Source organism: Microcaecilia unicolor, chromosome 5 (assembly GCF_901765095.1).
Source record: "Microcaecilia unicolor chromosome 5, aMicUni1.1, whole genome shotgun sequence".
Lineage (NCBI taxonomy): Eukaryota > Metazoa > Chordata > Amphibia > Gymnophiona > Siphonopidae > Microcaecilia > Microcaecilia unicolor.
Window position 1 is genome coordinate 94,503,728 of NC_044035.1, and position 19,259 is coordinate 94,522,986.

The 19,259-nt window shown below is 41.7% G+C and overlaps 1 protein-coding gene across 1 annotated transcript in view; it reads right to left on the bottom strand.

Annotated features, from left to right (window-relative positions):
• FAM13C (family with sequence similarity 13 member C) overlaps nt 1-19,259 on the bottom strand; it is a 342,788-nt gene that overhangs the window by 28,518 nt on the left and 295,011 nt on the right. The window contains exons 12-13 of the mRNA XM_030204830.1: nt 14,999-15,195; nt 11,329-11,430 (exon numbers count right to left, since the gene is read on the bottom strand). Of these exons, the coding sequence (XP_030060690.1) occupies nt 11,329-11,430; nt 14,999-15,195 (299 nt within the window). The remainder of the gene's footprint in view (nt 1-11,328; nt 11,431-14,998; nt 15,196-19,259) is intronic.

Genomic DNA, 19,259 nt, shown 5'->3' on the forward strand with positions numbered 1-19,259 from the left:
GTAGTGTTGGCGTATTTATTAGTACCTGCAGTACCTTGGACAGGGTAAATGTGTAGGTGGGGATAAGATCAGAGTGGGGGATATGATCAGAGTGAGTGAAAGCTGGGAGAGTGTGTTGTATAGCATTTGAGGTAAAGGAGAGAGATGAATTGCTATACATGGGCTGAGGTTGGGAAGCTGGCTGTGGAGGCGGGGGGGGGGAGTATGGCAGCTGTGATAGTGGACGCAGAAGTAGAGTGGATGGACGAAAGAAGGAGAGAGGGAAGAGGAGGGAGAGCAGGGGGAGCAGGGGACAGAGGGTAGTTGAGGGGAACAGCTGTTGGTTGGGGTGGCAAAGAGGGAGGATGTATCTTCACTGGGGGACACCAGGATTATTAGATGGATATGCTGCTTGAAAGGAGAGGGAGAGATGATCACACAGGTGACACAAAATGGTGCATGTTAATATGACATTAGATGTGGTGGCCATACATTCTCCTGTTAAAAGGAAAAAAACTTCTTACCAGATGTAAACAACTGGTGACCAATATTGTATTCTGTCTGGAGACACACTTGATTGATCAAGAACATGATAAACTCCAACGTGAACAGGTGGGTCAGTGCAGCTACCCCTCTTATAACAGCAAGTGATGCGGGGTGGCTATCTTGATTTACCCTCAAGGTAACCTATCAGCTGGAGGTAAAGATGGATGATAAGGAAGAGAGGTTCAGTTTCATGGCAGGGAAGGGTGATAAAAAGATAATTTTAGCTAAAGTTTATGCCCCAAATGTCTAATCTGAAAATTCATAATATAATCTTGACAGTGCTTACATTTCTAGATAATCAAATATTAGGGGTGGACTTCCTCATTGTGACAGATCATGGAAAAAATTGCAGTGCAGTGGTAGGAAGAAGAGATAGAAAGATGGGAGCCAATATATTGGGGTAGCAATAGAGATTGTTGGAGGGCCCTACACCCATCAGAGATGGATTTTACTTTTCATTCTCACCTACATCGGAGCCATTCTCGTATTGTCTACATTTTACTATCTACAATCCTGTTTCCTTGTTTGACAATGGCAAATACAGAGTTGCCCACTATTTCAGATCATGCCCCGGTCATGGTTAAGCTAGAATAGAGAACAGTGGAAAGCAAGGTGTTTAGTTGGGAGATAAGTCCAGGCCTGGGTCAGGCCCCTAAGTTTAAAGAATACTTGGGATAAAAATGGAAGAAATATTTGGAAACTGATTAAGAGACAGGAGTCTCTCCAACACTGCTTTGGGAGGTCAGGATAGCAGTTGATATGTCACATAATTACAAAGGTTGTTTGACAGCAGAAACCAAAGAGACACGGTTATTGCGCTTGATCTGCTGCAAGAGCAAAAGTGTAAACTTGTGGACGGCAGGGGCCTGGAGAAATGGGAAGGTTTCAAGAGGATACAAGCATCCTTAGATCAGCTGCTACACCAGCAAGCGGTGAAGTCCTTTCTTTACTATCAATTTCAGCTGTATATGTATGGTGACAAAGCTGGAAAGTTGTTAGATGAGCTGGTAAGGTGGGAGCATGACAAATAACTTTTGTGATGGGGATATGGACAAGACAGTATCACATGGGGCTAGATTCAGTAAATGGTACTCAAAAATCAGTGCTCATAGCTAATTCTACAGTGGGCACTCAAAGATAAACACCCATTAGGCATTGAGTGCTGATCTTGGCGCCAGGATTCATTCCTGCTGATCCCCATTATTCTATAATATGGCATGCAAATTTTAGGAATGCCCTTGACCTGCTCATGCACCTCCCATGGCTATGCCCCCTTATGAGTTGCAAACTATGGGATTTGGATATGCATTGTTGTAGAATAGTGTGTAGCAAGATATTTATTTTATTTTTAGTTATTCATGTATCTAGTCCACTCTACCGATAACGGCCAGAATGGATTACAGCTGTACACATATAATCATGTTAAAAATTTAAATAAAACATAATGCAGATTACAAAATCAAACGTACAATATATCCTAATGAAAACTTCAGTATAGAACTGCAATTCATAATTTCTAGGATCTATACCTAGTTAAACCACCAAGCAAAACTCCAAAAGTTTATCAATGTTTCTAATAAATAGAGGAAGACTGTTCCATAAAAACACCAAGGAACAGGAATAAGCACGCTTATGAGTACAAACAAGTTTAAAATAATTTGCAGAAGGAAGAGAGAAGCACCTCTCACCTTGAGAGTGCAAAACACAAAGTACATAAAAAGGTAGTTTAAAGACAACTAAATTAAATGGCTGCCTAGCCTCGTTGCTCCTGCCTCGACTACACTATTACTAGTATAATTCTGCTTCATCCTGGAACACAGAGAGCCCTATTGGGTCACATGTGCATTGGTAAACCTGCTTAACCATGAGCAAGGCGTCTCTCTTGACCAAAAAAGACAGGTAATGCACCTTGGGTAAGACCGCAGCGAAGGCCCCTCTACGCCATGATTCACCGGCTCACATTTCTCCGTCAGACTCTGACTGCACTATCCTTGGCGGATAACCACCCACTTCCTACCTGGCGGGGCATTTCTAAAGAGCTGCGACAATGACTTTCGGAGATACAATCAGAAATCAAATTCTCTAAAGAGGAGACCTTGGAACATATGGTGAAGCTGAGTTCCGACCTGCGAGACCTGGGAGGGCGTGTGTAGGAAGAAGAACTTAAACTTGATGAACATGTGGATTTGATCACCGTCAACTCTTCATGTTCTCAACAACTGTTGAAGCAAAATGAGGAGTTTCTTTACAGACTGGATGATTTGGAGAACCAAGGGCGCCGAAAAAATCTACTCTTCCAAGGTGTTTCCAAGGGTGGCCTGACTGAGGACGTTTCCGCCATAGTCTGTTCACTGTGCTGTAAGCTTTTGGCCATGGTTAGTTCCAATGCCTCACTAGTTCTGGAGAGCTCATTGTGCCTTGGGGCCCTGTTCTGATAATCAACCCAGAAATATCACCACTCGCGTTGCCAACTATATAGACAAGGAGCGCGTACTATTAAGGGCACAGCAAGAAACATGACTATAACAGTGCTAAGATTTCTGTATTCCAGGACACTTCCCAATTTACTTTGTCCCAGCGGCAATTAATGAAACCGGTTCTGGATATACTAATGAAAGAAAAGATTCCATACCGTTGGGAATTTCCCTTCTCTTTTTGCTTCTTATTACAAGGCAAACGGCACAAAGTGCAGTCTTTAGCTGCTGCATGGAAGTTGCTGCATCACGCTGGCTTAGATGTATCAACCTCTCTCCAGGCTCGGTTGCCCCCGCCACTAAAATGAAGCTCCAGAAGTGGCAAAGGATGCCTGGGAATCCCAAGAAGAAGATTTTGGAGGAGGTTGCAGAGGCTCCTGTCAACTGAGATTCTGCTCCTTGCTATCTTGGAGTACCATTCTTGCTGCTTTATAGTTCCTGTAGTATATATAGTTCCTGTAGTATATGGGACATTGAACAGAGACTTTATGACTGCTATTTGGAACACTGCTTATAGCCTAACTGGAATAATGTTGTAGGAGGTTGTGGCTAGAAAGAGCCTGGTGTGAATGACATTAGGCTATGGATACGAGGGGAAGATCTTCTAAAGTTGAAATAAAATCTAAAGGGGCCCCACTTAAAACAGGATAGGTAGAAAAGTTAAAATCACCCAACACAACTACAAATTTAAATGAAACTTAGCCTAGCAATAACATTCAGCAATTCATCTAAAACAGAAAATGGTGACTGAGGGGCTCTATAAAAAAATGAAAAATGCAATATCATTTTTATAACAGATACAACTAAACATGCCATAGCCTCAAATACAACAGAATCAATTAATTGAAGGAAAAACAGATTTAAGACTCAGTGTTACTCCTCCACCCTGCTTCCCCTCCTGAGAAGAGGCATATGCATGAATAGAAGGACATAAGCCCAGAGAGACCCCATCATTATCTTTTAACCAGGTCCTAACATATCAATATAAAATGTTCTTTAGCATTTACTGGTTATGGGTGGGGAAATGGGCAGTTCATAGGCGTTTCAAAATTTAGATGCCTACTTGTAGAAGAATATGGCCAAATTATAAAGAAACTTCGGACCGCTCAAAACATGGCAGCCAGGCTTATATTTGGACGCGATTCGAAAACGCCAAACCTCTCTGTGCAAAACTGCACTGGCTTCCAATCAAAGAACATATTGCTTTCAAAATCTGCTCCCTGGTCCATAAAATCATCTACGGCGAAGCCCCAGGATACATGACAGACCTCATAGACCTATCAACTAGAAACACAACAGCATCAACACGAACATATCTAAATTTCCACAACCCAAGCTGCAAAGGACTCAAATATAAATCAACTTATGCATCCAGCTTTTCATACATAAGCATACAACTATGGAACACATTACCAAAAGCGGTGAAAACAACATATGATCACCTAAACTTCCGGAAATCATTAAAAACCAACCTGTTCAAAAAGGCATACCCCACCGACCCAACTTAAATGCCTGTACCTTGCAACACAACGAAACCAAAGCTTGTAATGGACATATAAGAACTTTTCCCCTCTACGATTCTCTTCCTCTCTACGATTCCCTAATGTGTCTGTTACACATGAACCTTATTCTACCACAACATTACTGTATTTGTTCATACCGGAATTGGCAAATGCCTTTACGGTACTATGTAAGCCATATTGAGCCTGCAAAAAGGTGGGAAAATGTGGGATACATATGCAATAAATAAAATATTGAGCCTGCAAATAGGTGGGAAAATGTGGGATATAAATGTAACAAATAAGCATAATGCTCACTTTGGAATTGGGAATTTTTGCAGTCATCAAGATTTTGAAGCTGGGGAAAGTGATTAGACTGGATAAATTAGGTTTGAAATTTTATAAGAGCATAGAGTACTCCAATTGTTAAGCTATTGCATACTATGTACAACCATGAATCAGGGAATAGGTGGTGCTCTGCAGAGATGAGGCAAGCAGTTATGGTGTTGCATAAAAAAGGAAAGATCGACAATAGGTTGATTCTGGTAGGCCAATCTCCCTTATTAATGTAGATGTTAATATTCTGGCTGCTATTCTAGTGTATAACACAATTGGGGATACTGCATATATTAGAGTATAAAAACTAATCAAATTAAACACAAAAGTACCCTGCATCAATTTATAACACGTATTGTTTAATCCAAAGTATCAAACCACACACATATACACATAAGGTACCCACGGAATTCACTCATACAAATCTTTTATACCGCCACCCCTCAGTAATACATGTGCTCTAGCGTAACATACAGATTTTTTCACATTACATAGAGCTGAATATATAGGTCCATGTCCACTTTCATTGAAGGAAAAATAACCCTGTTGAATAGTCCTACTAATAAGCACCAGTCTTGAATATCAGCACAGCGCTAACTTTCCCACGCTGTAATATGTAAACAGATCTCCTTCCACTGGTACGCACACCCAAATGTTTTATCAGCTACATAGTAGAACTCAGCTCTCCACTTCAAACAAACATTCCCATGTAGACGGTGTAAGATGTTTCTCCTCAGTGGCTACTATTCAACAGGGTTATTTTTCCTTCAATGAAAGTGGACATGGACCTATATATTCAGCTCTATGTAATGTGAAAAAATCTGTATGTTACGCTAGAGCACATGTATTACTGAGGGGTGGCGGTATGAAAGGTTTGTATGAGTGAGTTCCGTGGGTACCTTATGTGTATATGTGTGTGGTTTGATACTTTGGATTAAACAATACGTGTTATAAATTGATGCAGGGTACTTTTGTGTTTAATGTGCTATTCTAGTGGCCACGCTGGTCTCCCACTATGAAATCAGGAACTACCTCTCCCAGACAAGTTTTGTAAGGGGACAAAGTGAGATATGAAATGTGAGGCATATGATTGCAACTGTGACCAAAACTGAGGGAGTGATATTAAGCTTGGATGTGGAAAAAGCTTTTGATAAAGTGATTTGAGACTATGTTCTGGGCATTTGATCCAGCTGTTACACTCTCAGCTGAGTGCAAATAGTGATCAATGGTGTGATTATGGAGGCATTCCGCTGATCAAAAGGGACTAGGCAGGTCTGCCCCTTAATCGCTTCTTTTGTCATACTCACTTTAGAACCTTTGGTAATTAGGATCAGACTCAAGAGTAGGCAGTGCAAGGGATTTATGTAGGCAACTGAATGCTATATATTTCTGTGGCCTATCTAAAAACAAAGATGCCATCTGCAAACAGACCAGAGTGTTCTGGTTATAATTGATATCATTGAGGAATCTGAGCAGGTAGGAAGCCTCAATTTTGAGAAATCAGTGGCATACCTGTAGACCTGACTTTACCAGGCTGTTTGGGGAGAGGGGGGGAGACAGCTTCCATTCACCTGGGAGCTGGACAAGTCCAAGTGTCTGGGAATTTGGATCCCATTTTGGACAGCTGTATAGTCTAAAGATTAAGGCTGTCAGAGAAAGTGAAGAATCAGCTTTTCAGGGGTTCGTGAGTAGATTTGGAAGGGTAGGAGAGCTAACAGTGGGGAGAAGCTATAATATCCAAGAGAGTTGGATGGGCTAGGGTTGCCCAATATGAGACTATACAGTGTGGCATGCCAGTTTTGGTTTTTATGGGAATAGGCTAATATCAGTATAAATTTTGCTCAACTGGCCTTATGGAGGGAATGGCGGCCCCATTCTCTCATTTGTGGTTGATTCATGTTAAGTTGGAGAACTAGCCAAGGTGGCTCAGAGGAATATATTTTGGTGGCTGATAGCAGTGGCATAGTAGTACTTTTAGGCCAGCGCAGCTGAGGGATGATGGACAATCAGGTTGCCAGCACTGGTGGGAAATTTGAAGTTTATATGGGGTGGTGGGAGTGAGTCTTTCACGAATGAGCAGCCCGGGGCTAAGACATTTTGCTGATCTTTTTAGTCTGGGCACAGATGTTCTAGCTACCTATAGGCAGTCTGCGTATCAGTATGGTCTCAAACATCCAGTTTTGTGTTTACTTATAGGCTCGATATGTGGCAATGATTAAGTGGGAACATGAAAAGAAAATGGTGGAAGAAATGAAACCCAGCAGGTCATCGGGGAATTTCATTACTCACTGGTACATGCTTTGTGGTAATTGGTGAAGTGGGCAGCTGCTGCTCCAAAAACTTGTTCAGTTTTGGCAGAAGGACCTAAGTGTATCAGTTAGCATGCAGAACATAGTATTTCTTCAAGAAGCTCATAAGAGGTTAGGAATTGTGCAATGTGGGAAATGCCATTTTCAATTTCTGCACCACTGTTTCTTAAACCAAGCAAAAAGACAAGATAGGGCTGGCTACGTTAGCGTTATGTTTATTGTGAAATATCTATTTATATATTTCAAACAATTTACACAAGCGAAATTACACTTGTGGAAAGCAAAACAGAGCATTAAAAGAAATTTAAACAAACAATTCTATCAGTCTATCACAAAAGAAAAAAAAAAACTCTTCATTAGACTACAAGTTAGGGTGGATTAAACCTATGTAGGAGATACCAAAAAGAAACAAAAAAGTAAAATATGGCTTCCATGACTTCCTATCTCTATTACATTTATACTGCTTCACTTGCTCTTAATCCTTTTCATGTCCAAATAAACCTTCAACTGTGATGGTTCATAGACTACATATTTAATACTAAGATATTTTATCAAACATTTGCAGGGATACGATAATAAAAATAATGCACCCATATCCTTAACTTGTCCAAATGTCAAAAAACCTTTACGCCTTTCTTGTATCTTTTTTGCAACATCAGGATACATCCATATTTTCTGACCATAACAAAGGTCCTTGGATTTCTTGAAATATAGCCGCATCAGGGCCTGAAAATCGTGCTCAAATACAAATACCACTAATACCACTACTTCTTCTGTTCCTACATTATTCAAAACTTCATATTGAGCTTCATTCTGATCCATGTTAACCTTATCTTCCTCCTTGGTTATTTTTAGGGGAAACAGAAGACAAATAATAAACCTTTGTCAAAGGTGGTATATGTTCTGAAAAATATTTCAAAATCTCACTTTTTTTTTTTTAAAGGCATCTCCCAGTGTAAGACCCACAAATTTTGGAAAATTCAGGATATGCAAATTCAATCTGCGATTAAAGTTCTCAGAATATTCCAGTCTTCTATGAATTGCTAAATTATCTTTAAGCAGTGTAGATGTAACCTCTTGAACTGTCTTTACTTCTTTTCTAACATGCTGTATCTGTGTTAAAAAAATCTGTTTTGACAGTCTCAATGTTTTTTGACAATTTTACTTACAAGTGATGAAAATTCAGTTGTGTTCTGGGACATTAGGGACTCCATTTTCGTCAACACTCTCCATATGCCTTCAAGTGTCACTTTATGGTGGGGCTCTGGTGGGTGCATCGATCTGGCGGGGCGACAACGCCTTCCGTAGATGCCACCACCGCAATCTGATTCTTCAGTTCTGCCAGGTAGGGGGGTGGGGCAAACTGGAGGAGAGAGTGATAAATCTAGGCTCAAGTCTCCCAGCGCTCCTCCGCTAAGGGGGCTGATGGACTCTCCAACTCCGAATCCTGAAGGTAGGTTAATAGCGTATCTCTCATGTGGTGGACACTCGGCCAGCAGAGACACATTGCTTTACCACTCCCTTACACTTAGTATGGGGCATATCTGTCCTTGAGGAAAAAAGTTCAACAGCATTCTAGATCTTCACGAGAGAGATGCTCACTCATGTGGCCATCCTGACTCCGCCCGAGTCAGCGCTATGTTTAAAAGTGTGATCGTGGGGCGGAGCAAGATGGCAGCGTGAGCAGAGTATATGAGCGTTGCCCTGTGTGGTGCCATGTTTCATTTGTTTCCTAGTCCCAATGCCACATACAAAGCGTAAAGAGTAGTTCAGGTGCTTCCCCACCAGCCGGAACCTCTTCTCCAGCACAGCAGAGCATTGAACGCTTCACCACCCGGAACCCCCCAAAATGCAGGTATGTTTTCCAGCTGACCACAAGCTCGGAGGAGTCTAGCAGAGCTCTGTAGTCATGTGCAAGCTTTCTCTGTGTCCAAAGTGGCAACAGATGAAGAGCTTTGGGAGGAGCCCGATGTGGAGCTTAGGCCTACTGTTGAAGAGGTCAGCTTGAGAGCTGGTAAAGCTCCAGGGACGATGATTCTCAGTGAGATCTGGGAGGTGTTCTGTAAGCTGGAAGGTATGGTGGCCAAATCTTCATCAGAAGTTTCATCACTTGTGAGTAAAATGGACTTCTTAACTAAAACTGTTTCTCATATAAAGCAAGAGAATTTAAGTCGGCTTTCTGAAGTCCGAGAAAATATTGTGGCTTTGAAATCTGTATCAGCCTCTTTGGTTAAAGATAATACTGTGATTCATAATAAGCTTGAGCAATTTGAAAACCATAATAGATTAAATCTTCCCTTTTCGAATTTTCCAAAATCACCTGGGATGAACCCTATGGATGTTTTTCAAAAGTATGCTGTGCAAATTTTGAAGTTATCCTCTGAAGCTATTCCTCCTTTTAAAAAAAGCCTACTTTTTACCTGTTTCAAAGGCATGTGTGGAGAAGATTGATCTTAGTAATATCTCAGCTATCCTGAAGGATTCTATGTCTGATACAACTGAAAGAGCTACTCTACTGGCATCATTTGTATTTGAGCAAGACCTGAATGCTGTCATTAGATTATACTTTAGAAATGCAGATGCTTTGTGTTGTGGGCAGTGTATTTGGGTCTATCCAGATGTACATAAGAGTATGCAGGAGAGAAGGAAATCCTTTTGGCATTGAGAAAGGCTACTAAGGTTCTCTTGGCTTATCTTTGTAAATGTTTAGTTTGTTTTGCCGGAGTGAAATATGTTTTCTTTTTACCGGATCAGCTAAAGATCTTCCTAGATCTAAAGAAGATCAGTACTGGGATAACAGGTGTTAAAGAATGAAGGGGGGGAGTTGTGACTTTAAGCTAAGCCTTTCATATATACATAGTCAAATTTCTTCTTTTTTTCTCCTCATTCTGTATGTCTCCCCCACCCCTTCAAGGTTTAGTGGTGTAAGGAGAACAACATGTTTACTTATCGTGATTTTCACCATTTCTTGATTACTTGTTACTACTGTGTTACTTTCAACAAGTGTATGCCTGTGATTTTTTACATATTACATATATATATAAAAAAAAGTGTGGTTGTGAGCCAGGAGCTTTCCTCCTTAGCTTTCTAAACTTGCACAATTATACTGCACTTTTGGCAACATATTCAGACAGCTTTGGAAGATTGTGGGGGAATTCAACTATCGATTAGGGAGGGGGTATGAGGAAGCTAGGCAAAATTTATGTGAATAATCATTAGCTTGGGGCTCAGGGTGGCAAGAAAATATATTTAGAGACACTGTGGGTGGCAAGCGAGACCCCAATGATTGAGCACTGGCTGCTGAGGATAATGAATGTGATGCACATGAAACAACTAGAAGTGAAGTATGAAAAAGTGGAAGTACCAGAGGAATATTTAGATGCATGGGAGAAATATTATAATAGGTTTAATGTCCAGCACCAATCCTAGTTGGAGAGAGGGTTTGATCCGATTTGGGTAGGAGGAGAGTGGGAGTACTTAAGGGAAGGGGAACCAGGGTGGAAAATGGGACGAGGGATTGCAACTAGTGAGTTCTATGCAGAAACTTAAAACTAACTTGAATGTTATGTTGTATAAAGCATATCTGTTTGCTGGTTTCTTAAGGTTCATTGGCTTATTGTTCCTACTATAGTGGAATGTAACTTAAATTTACGGAAAGTTTTGTGTGGCACTGATATAAAAAGTATGTTTAAAAAGAGGTTAGAGAACAAGGAAGCTTTGCTTGCAGCCTTTATATTTACTAAACAAAAGAACTGTTCACTTGGATATGGCACAAAGTCTATGTGTATTGGAGCAGCTGGGAGTTTACAGCCAGTCTGTAGCTTGAAGACTGCTTTAGGCCTCAAGAGTCTTGATTGCTAAATGTACAACTCCTTCAACTATTTCTGGCGCATATGCTCACAATGCTTTGAATTCATTGTACCTACAGAGGAAGGGTTTAAGAATAATTTGTTATTGAGGAGTTTTCCAGGTAGTTTTTTTAAAACACTTTGTCTTTCTGCAGCTCTAAAGCCCTGTTCAGAGACCATCCCCTCAAATTATATTTTGGAGTACCTACTTCTTAGTTTCACTGTAACCTGAACTTATAACTACTTCACTTATTTCCTGAGAGAACATCTTTGGCCAGATACCCATTGTAACCACATCTCAGCAGGTTTTTAACAAACTACTACAAATATGCTTTACCTTCCTGTTTGTTTTAAAAAATGTTCTTCATATTCTCGTAAAGCCTTCCGAAGCCTTTTCTTGTCAGCTTTTGTTTCTCTGAGATGTTCAAGCAGTTCAGACCTGTAATATATGTGGCAGTTCAATGCATTGAGTACAGTACTACAGATAAAAAAGCTCAACTACTACTATTTGGTACTTGTCAGCTAGGGTTTACCCTAGATTCAAACTCAAATATTCACTCTTAATAACAGAGACTAATTTTTAACAGAAAGTGAAAACGGTACTCAAGTTTTGCAGCACACTAAAGTGGTCATTTTAGAAGGCTTGTGAGTAAATTTTTTAGAATACTAGCAGAGCAGGGCAAATACACATGTATGTTTTAGGCATGACCACTTACACTATCCCTGGAGCTGGTGTAAATGTTTGCACCTTGGATTGCTAAAAATATAAAATTACTAACAAATTCAAATTTGTTTAACTACACATCCTGCCTAGACTCTGCCCATGTGTACACCTACCTACAGAACTATGCACCATTGCATTTAGGCACCATTTTATAGAATAGTGAATAGCTGAAATATTATTTACACGCATATACATGTAGATATATGCCAGTATTCTGGTCATCCACGTTCTTGGCGCCTAAATGTTGACACCCACAGCAATTGTAGAAAGTTGCTGTTTATACATTTAGATCTGAAGCACGCAATATGTTGTGGGCATGGATTGGGTGAGCCTGCAAAGTATGCATGTATTTCCAATTTTACAAATACAATACACATATACTTTAAAAAAAATGGGTACTAGCATTTACATCTACTCTGAGTTAGGCTACAGTTGTTTGCACCTGTGGTTTGCAATAGTGATTGAAGGAGAAATTGTGCTTACCCCTCTGCTGCTAAAAATTACCTTAATTTTTTTATTTTTTTTTACTTGTATTTACTTGTAACCACTCAGTTAGCAGTAAGCAGGTTCCTGAGACTGAGTACTAGGGGGGAGGAGAGGTTGGAGGGGGTGTGGGGGGGGGGGGGGGGAAGGGAACTTTACACGTTGTATGGTTCAACCGAGATATTCTATTGACTGTATGTAGGATGTTATGAGTATGTTGAGTTGTTTACCTTTGTTATAACAATAAATAAAACTTAAATTAAAAAAAAAAAAAAAGGTTTTTTTAACCTGATTCTTTAAGAGGCCCCTCCTGGACATCCAGTTTTATGAAATCTGCCACCCAGACAAGTAGATGGCACCACTTACATATGTAAAATGCCATATGTAAAATGCCAGCATATACACCTGCAGAACCTAGATTGATGCAGCTTCTTTTTGTAAAATAAATTTTCCTGCTGTGCGTGCCACCAAATACACATTATAGGTATTTTAAGAAGGCTCACTGAAAGCAGAGCCTTCTGTAGAATTCCTTGCTAACGATAAATACCCTGACTTAGACATCCTTTTTTGTTACCTAGACATCCTATGCAAAATTGGGTGTAGTCATTCAGACTAATTGGGTACAGTGTGTATAGCTAAGGAAAAAGATGTTTGGATTCTTGCATGCTGAATGGTGGAGGTTTGTATCAAAAAAGCGTTTTTTTTGGCATGATGCATATCAGAAGCAGCCATTTTAGAAAAGAGAATATACAAAAGAGTGCATCAAGTGAGGCTTTACATGAGTAAATAGTCTGCTTACACATATAAGTGGAAGATTTTGGAAACCTATATGATTACAGAGAGCTAATTAAGTAGATGTTCTTCAAAACTCTAAGACTTGCCAATTCAAGGTGGTTTTCAACACCAGCACATGTAGTTGACACTGTTTGGCAGAACCAGAATGAAACGGCTCAACCAAAGATCAGGACTAATAGAAAGTTTTCTGAGCATGCACGGCCTTTCATAAATGCAACAGTCTCAGGCTGCCTAACTGGATCCTTAGCTCAAGAAGTTATACAACACTTGGACAGCTTGGAAAGATATTGCCCGACTGATCCTTCTTCCTATGAAGCACACCTGTTACAAATAAGCAGCTTTGGTTTCTCCATGAACAAGCAGGATTGCATCAGGCACACAAGTGGGTGACTCCCAAGCTCAGGTCCTCTTCAGTTTATGGATAACTTGTCCATTGTTGAGGAAAATGGAAAAAAGATTTTCCCCTAATAAGACCATATTAATTTTGGAAGATTGTAAAAACTGGTAATTGAGGGACATGGAAGAAGAAAAGTTCTGAGATGTGACAATATAATACAGTGGGTGGGGAATAAAGACTTCTTTGTTATGTCCATTCAGTTTTCAATAAAAAAAAAAAAAAAATTCTCTACAATACTCACAAGGTTAATTTCTTGCTTCAAGCCAATCTGAAATCCTCCTTAAAACCTGAGCTGGGAAACTTTGTAATGTATCTCCTTTCCAGTTTTAAAATATTTAACTCAAGGAGGTTTTTTTCCCTATCCTATGTAGCTCTGTCTTTCCTTTCTTTACCATTTAATCTCCTGCAGTAGCTGCTGCTAGAGGCTCCCTGGTTGCTAGATCACAACTTTGCACTCTTCGGATTACCATGGCCTATCAACTGTGTAGCACTCAAAAAAAAACATTTTAAATATATATCTATATATCTATCCTATATAATAATTCTCACCACCAACATTCTAAAGTAGCTGCCTGTGTCCGTGGCTCCTGGAGTTGCTGAGCTAAGCTCCGTAGCCAGGCTGATGTCACTCACAGCTGATTCCCAGGCAGGGGGAGGAGTAGGGAAAAACGCGGAGCAACTTGTTCCGCGTATTTCCCTACTCCTCCCCCTGCCTGGGAATCAGCTGTGAGTGCGCCGCTCAAACACCCCTTCGGTGCATCAGCCAACCCCCCCTCCCCCCGAAGCACATCAACCCCCTCACCACCCGCAGCTGCCACTGGTAACGCCGCCTGGCCGTTGCTGCTCCTCCTCTCGCCTCCACGTCACTGCCCCTGGAGTAAGACCCCGGAGGAGCACAGCGATGTGAGAGGCGAGAGGAGGAACGGCTGCAGAGCCGACAGCAAATGCCTGATGGCTGTCTGCGGGGCCACGCTTGATGTTTAAAAACATTTATTGCTTTTTTTCTGTGGCGGCCGCTGCTGCTCAACAGGAGAAGCAGCAGCGGCTGGACAGCGTTACCAGTGGGGAGAGGGAGGTGAGGAGGGGGTCCTGAGACCAGAGAGGTGGGGGTGGGGAGGGGGGCACACACTCACTGTCTCTCACATACACTCTCTCTGACACACCTGTCTATCACACTCTATCTCTCTGTCACACACACACACACAGTCTCACACACACAGACACTCCGTCTCTCACACAAACACACACACACTCTCTCTCTCTCATTCTCTCTCTGACACACATACTCCATCTCTCACACACACTCTCTCTCAAACATACACACTCCGAGGAAAACCTTGCTAGCGCACGTTTCATTTCTATCAGAAACGGGCCTTTTTTACTAGTATATATATAAAATCACTGTCATATTTGGTGGGGGGGGGGGCAAAACTGATACTGCCTGAACTTTGTTTGAGAGGACAATGTTCTATATACCTTAGGCTTCCAGCATTATAATCCCATATTGATCATCATGTCATCTTCCAAAACAATTATTTGTGTGTAGCCTTCCAATTCAGTCAATAATCAACCAATTCAGCCTGTCAGAGTTAAAATGGCATCACTTACATTGTAGCTTCATGCAAATTGGACAATGAAAGAGCTGGTTGTTTCACTGCCTTCTTTTCTTCCAAGGGAGAGAGAACCGTAGGTTCATTATCCTGGTCAGACTGACTTAAATGTTCATCCACTGTACTGTCAGATGCCATTTGACAGGATAACTGATGGCAGCCTTGAGAACTGTCTTCATCAGAATCTTCCTCCTCCTGCTTGGAAAATACACACATGCATATTCTTAGTATATAATAGGTAAGTCATCATGAGATAAAACCTTCAAAAGTACCATGGAGCCAACTGGTATGTCAATCTTTCTGATGTTTTGTAAGTTAAGAGAAAATTGCAGTTATTCTGTGTCTTAAAAAACAGGATTACTTTAGCTACTTCGTTTTCTCTCCCACTATCCTGTAGGGTCCGGATTGCTCTCCCTCAACCCCCTGCAGGGTCCAGATCTCTTTCCCTCCTCTGTGCCGCAATCCTCCAAACTTGCAGGCTGCTGGCAAGCATCAGCAATGTAAGTGCTGCCTTCAGCCTACCCTGGAAGCTTTCTCTGTACAGCGGCCCGCCAACGCGGGAACAGGAAGTGGCTGTACAAAGGCTTCTGGATCAGGCTGAAGGCAGCGCTTACATTGCTGACGCTGCTGGCAGCCTGCAAATATGAAGGACTGCAGCGCAGGGATGGAGAGAGGAAGAGTGATACCCATGGTCCCTGCAGGAGGTATAGAGAGAGAGAGATGTGCATCTGCAAATGAGGAGGAGAAAAGGGTAGGGAGAGATGCTGAGGAGTTGGGAAAGAGAGAAGTTGGATCCATGGGGGAAGAAAGATGGAATGCATGGAGGAGAGGAGTTTGGGAAAATGCTAGATCTGGGGAGGGGGAGAATGAGATGCACTACCACGGGGATGGGGCAGGGTAGAGAAGAGGAAGAGATGCTGACCCTGGGGTGGGAGTGCAGGTGAAAGGGGGAAAGAAGGAGGAGGAACATGGGGACACAGAGGGCAGATGCTGAATATGGAATGGGAATAGGGGCACGGAGGGGAGTAGATGGATAGCAGAGATAGGGAGACAGAGGGAATGATGGTGGACATGGAGAGAGAAAAAAGTCAAATAGACGGGATACTGGAAAGCTGAAGATGGATGGATTAGGGGGTAGGGGGAAGGAGCAGAAGGTTGATGGAGCTTGAGGGGTGTGGGTGGCTGGGGGAGGAGTACAAGATGGGGCTGGGAGTTGGAGGTGCAGGGGAGGGGGAACAGCAGAAACTGGATGGGACTAGAGGTGAGGGGGTAGAAGGGGAATACAGCAGATGATTAAGGGGAGGGGGACAGATCAGAAGATGCATATGACTAGGGGGCAGGGTGGCAGAAAAGGGGTACAGAGCAGAAGATGATTGAGACTTAGTGACTGAATGGGAGAGAGTGTTGCGGAGCAGAGCAAGGAATTATGGATAGGAGTGATGGAGTAGGAATTTTTAAGGGATAGTGAATACTTCGCAGTTTTATGTATGAGTGGGGGTATATTGATGGGTTGGGAGAATGAGTAAAGGTGTAAAATGAGGGATAAGAGGGGTAAGAAAAGGGGAAGATGTGGAAAAACATAGGCATAATGCAAATGACCTGGAAGACTGAAGAGAGGATGAGTTTATGAAGGGGTTAAGTAAGGGTGGAAATGGGGTTAAAAAGATGGTGAAAGAGGTAATAGGACATGGGGTATAGGGTAAGAGATAAGTGTGGTCTTGGAGGCAAGGGAAGGACGGAGAGACAGAGATGGAGCTGGGACTGATAGGGTGATGGGATACAGTAGAGGTTAGATGAGGGCTAAAAGGTGAGTACAGATTATGGGAATAGGGGGGGGGGGCTTTAGGAGGCCAGAGAGGGGAGAGACAGAGGTGGCAATGAGATTGCTGGCGAAGGAATAAGAGGGAAATAGTAAAATCCAGTAGACAGATGAGAAATGAAACAAACTAAGGACTAGAGGGTGAGGAAAAGGGAGAAATGCAGAGAACAGAAAAATGGGGAAAAAACAAAATGAAAATCAGTGCCAGACAGATGTAGAGAAGGAAAGGAAGAAGACTAGGTGAGAGATGAAATGGGAAAGCCAACCTGGAAAAGAATTTAGGAAAAGACTGACATGTGGAGAGTGGAAGAGATTGGAACCAGCCCAATTAGAAAAAATAAAATGCTCAGACGACAAAGGTAGAAAAGAAAAATATCTATTTTTATGCAATACTTTAAGATCTGAGATATGCCTGCTTTGTGAAGTTACATTTTTTTTCTACTTTTGCATAGTACAGGAGAAAATATATTTCTGTTTCTCTTTTACTAGTATTTGTACTGCTTATAAAGTCTGGCTTTCTTGGGGGTCCCCATTTCAGTTTTTATCCACGTGTTTTTTATGGTTCAGTATTTTGTATCACATGAGGGTGTCCATGTTCTGTATGTGCGATTGAGGTGAAGGATTCAGCTATCACACAGTGTCTGTGTAGGAATGTGTAACAGTCCAGCTTGTTTCAGTTTCCCAGTAGCAGGGTATATTGGTGCTCTAGGGCCCATGTAATATTTATAGCACTGTCTTTCATAGGTTTTAGGGCTGTTATGGAGTGTTAAGTTTTCTTATAGGTTTTGAGTGTCTTTTTGTAGTTTTGTATTATTTCCTAAAGTGTCTGGCTCTATTTGAAAACAGGCTTTGGGTTTGGCAGCCCTAGTTGTCACCCAAAATAAAGATGCTCAACACCAGTGGACTTCACATCTTGTATGTAGAGTCATGATGCAAACAAAAACCTATGTGCTTTAAACAACTGTCTGGCAGTGGAAGGAGTGTGCTGTTCCTGAGGTGATGATCACAATTTGCATATTTTTGTATGGTAAGTTGTAATGGGGATGAAACATTTAACAGGCTAAGATAACCGCATAAATAGGACTGAATAAAACACAGTCCTATCTTCATGTGGTTCATCCTAGCCGGTTAAGAGCTGAATATCACACTTAACCAGCTATGTTTTATCTGGCTACACGTGCCTGTATATTTAATGCTGGTGCCTGGTCATGGCCTGGCACTGAATACTTAGGAATAAAGGTGGCAGCAGTCAGCAAAACACTGAATGCCGCCGGCTGAATAACAGACCCAACATGTTTGCTACTGGAGAGGGATTATGTTGAAACCAGATCAGATTTTATTTTATATGGTGAATTCTATGGTGAAATACTCTAGTTCAGCTCTGCACCCATTGTTGCATGAGGAAGGCTCCTGTGGATGCAGAATGTATGCTTGCATTTAACTCTGTGACAATGCACAGTTTGGGATCTTGTTATCTGTCCGACGCTTGTTCATCCCATCAATGCTTTATGTCCTTCACTCCCTAGTACTTTCATCCCTTGATTATTGTAATGCTGTACTTCATGGACTTCCTAAAAAGGACACTCACTGTCTCCAACTAGTTCAAAACATGGCAATACAACTTCTCACTGGTAAGGAGCACTGGCTGCCCGTCTCTTTCAGAACTTCATATAAGCTACTTCTCTTGGTGCATAAAATCTATCATTCGGGTCAACCCCTTTACCTATCCCAGTACCTTCTCCCCTATCGTCCCTCGTGGACCCTCTGCTCAGGCTTATCTACTTCAAGTTCCCGGTCCTCAGCAAATTCATCTTTCTACTGTACTCAATCGTATATTTAGCGTAGTTGGTCCTCAACCTTTGAACACCATTCCTTTAGCCCTTCGACTAGAAACTTCCCTCTCAGCTTTTAAAGCCCAGTTCAAGGCTCACCTGTTTACTATCGCCTTCACTTCCGGCAGTGCCCCACCACCCACCGGTTCAGCTGTCCTGTCTTCACTTCTGGCACTGCCCCACCACCCACTGATTCAGCTGTTCTGTCTGCTCTTCCTTGACCTATCTCCTTTCTGATCCCCTCCCCTATCTTCTTTCCTCTTTCCTGTCATGTATGGTTTTCTCTTTCTTTTTCATTATTTTTATTGAATTTGTATTGTGAACCGCTCTGATGGAAACTTGGAGAAAAAATAGCAGTTTAACATAAGCAGTAGAATCTGCAGGTGGTGTACACAGACCCCTCTAATCCATTTAGATTTTTTTTCTGTTTTTCCTATCATATTAAGTGATGCATTCACAAGAGCCATATTGCTGTATGTACGTGTAATGCAGAGCTTGACGAATCCCGGGTGCCAGGTTGCCATGGTACCTAAAATTTCATCTTGGCGCCCAGAATGTCATACCCCTGATATATTTTCCCTAGCACAGCGCTGCCTGTAACTGCTTCT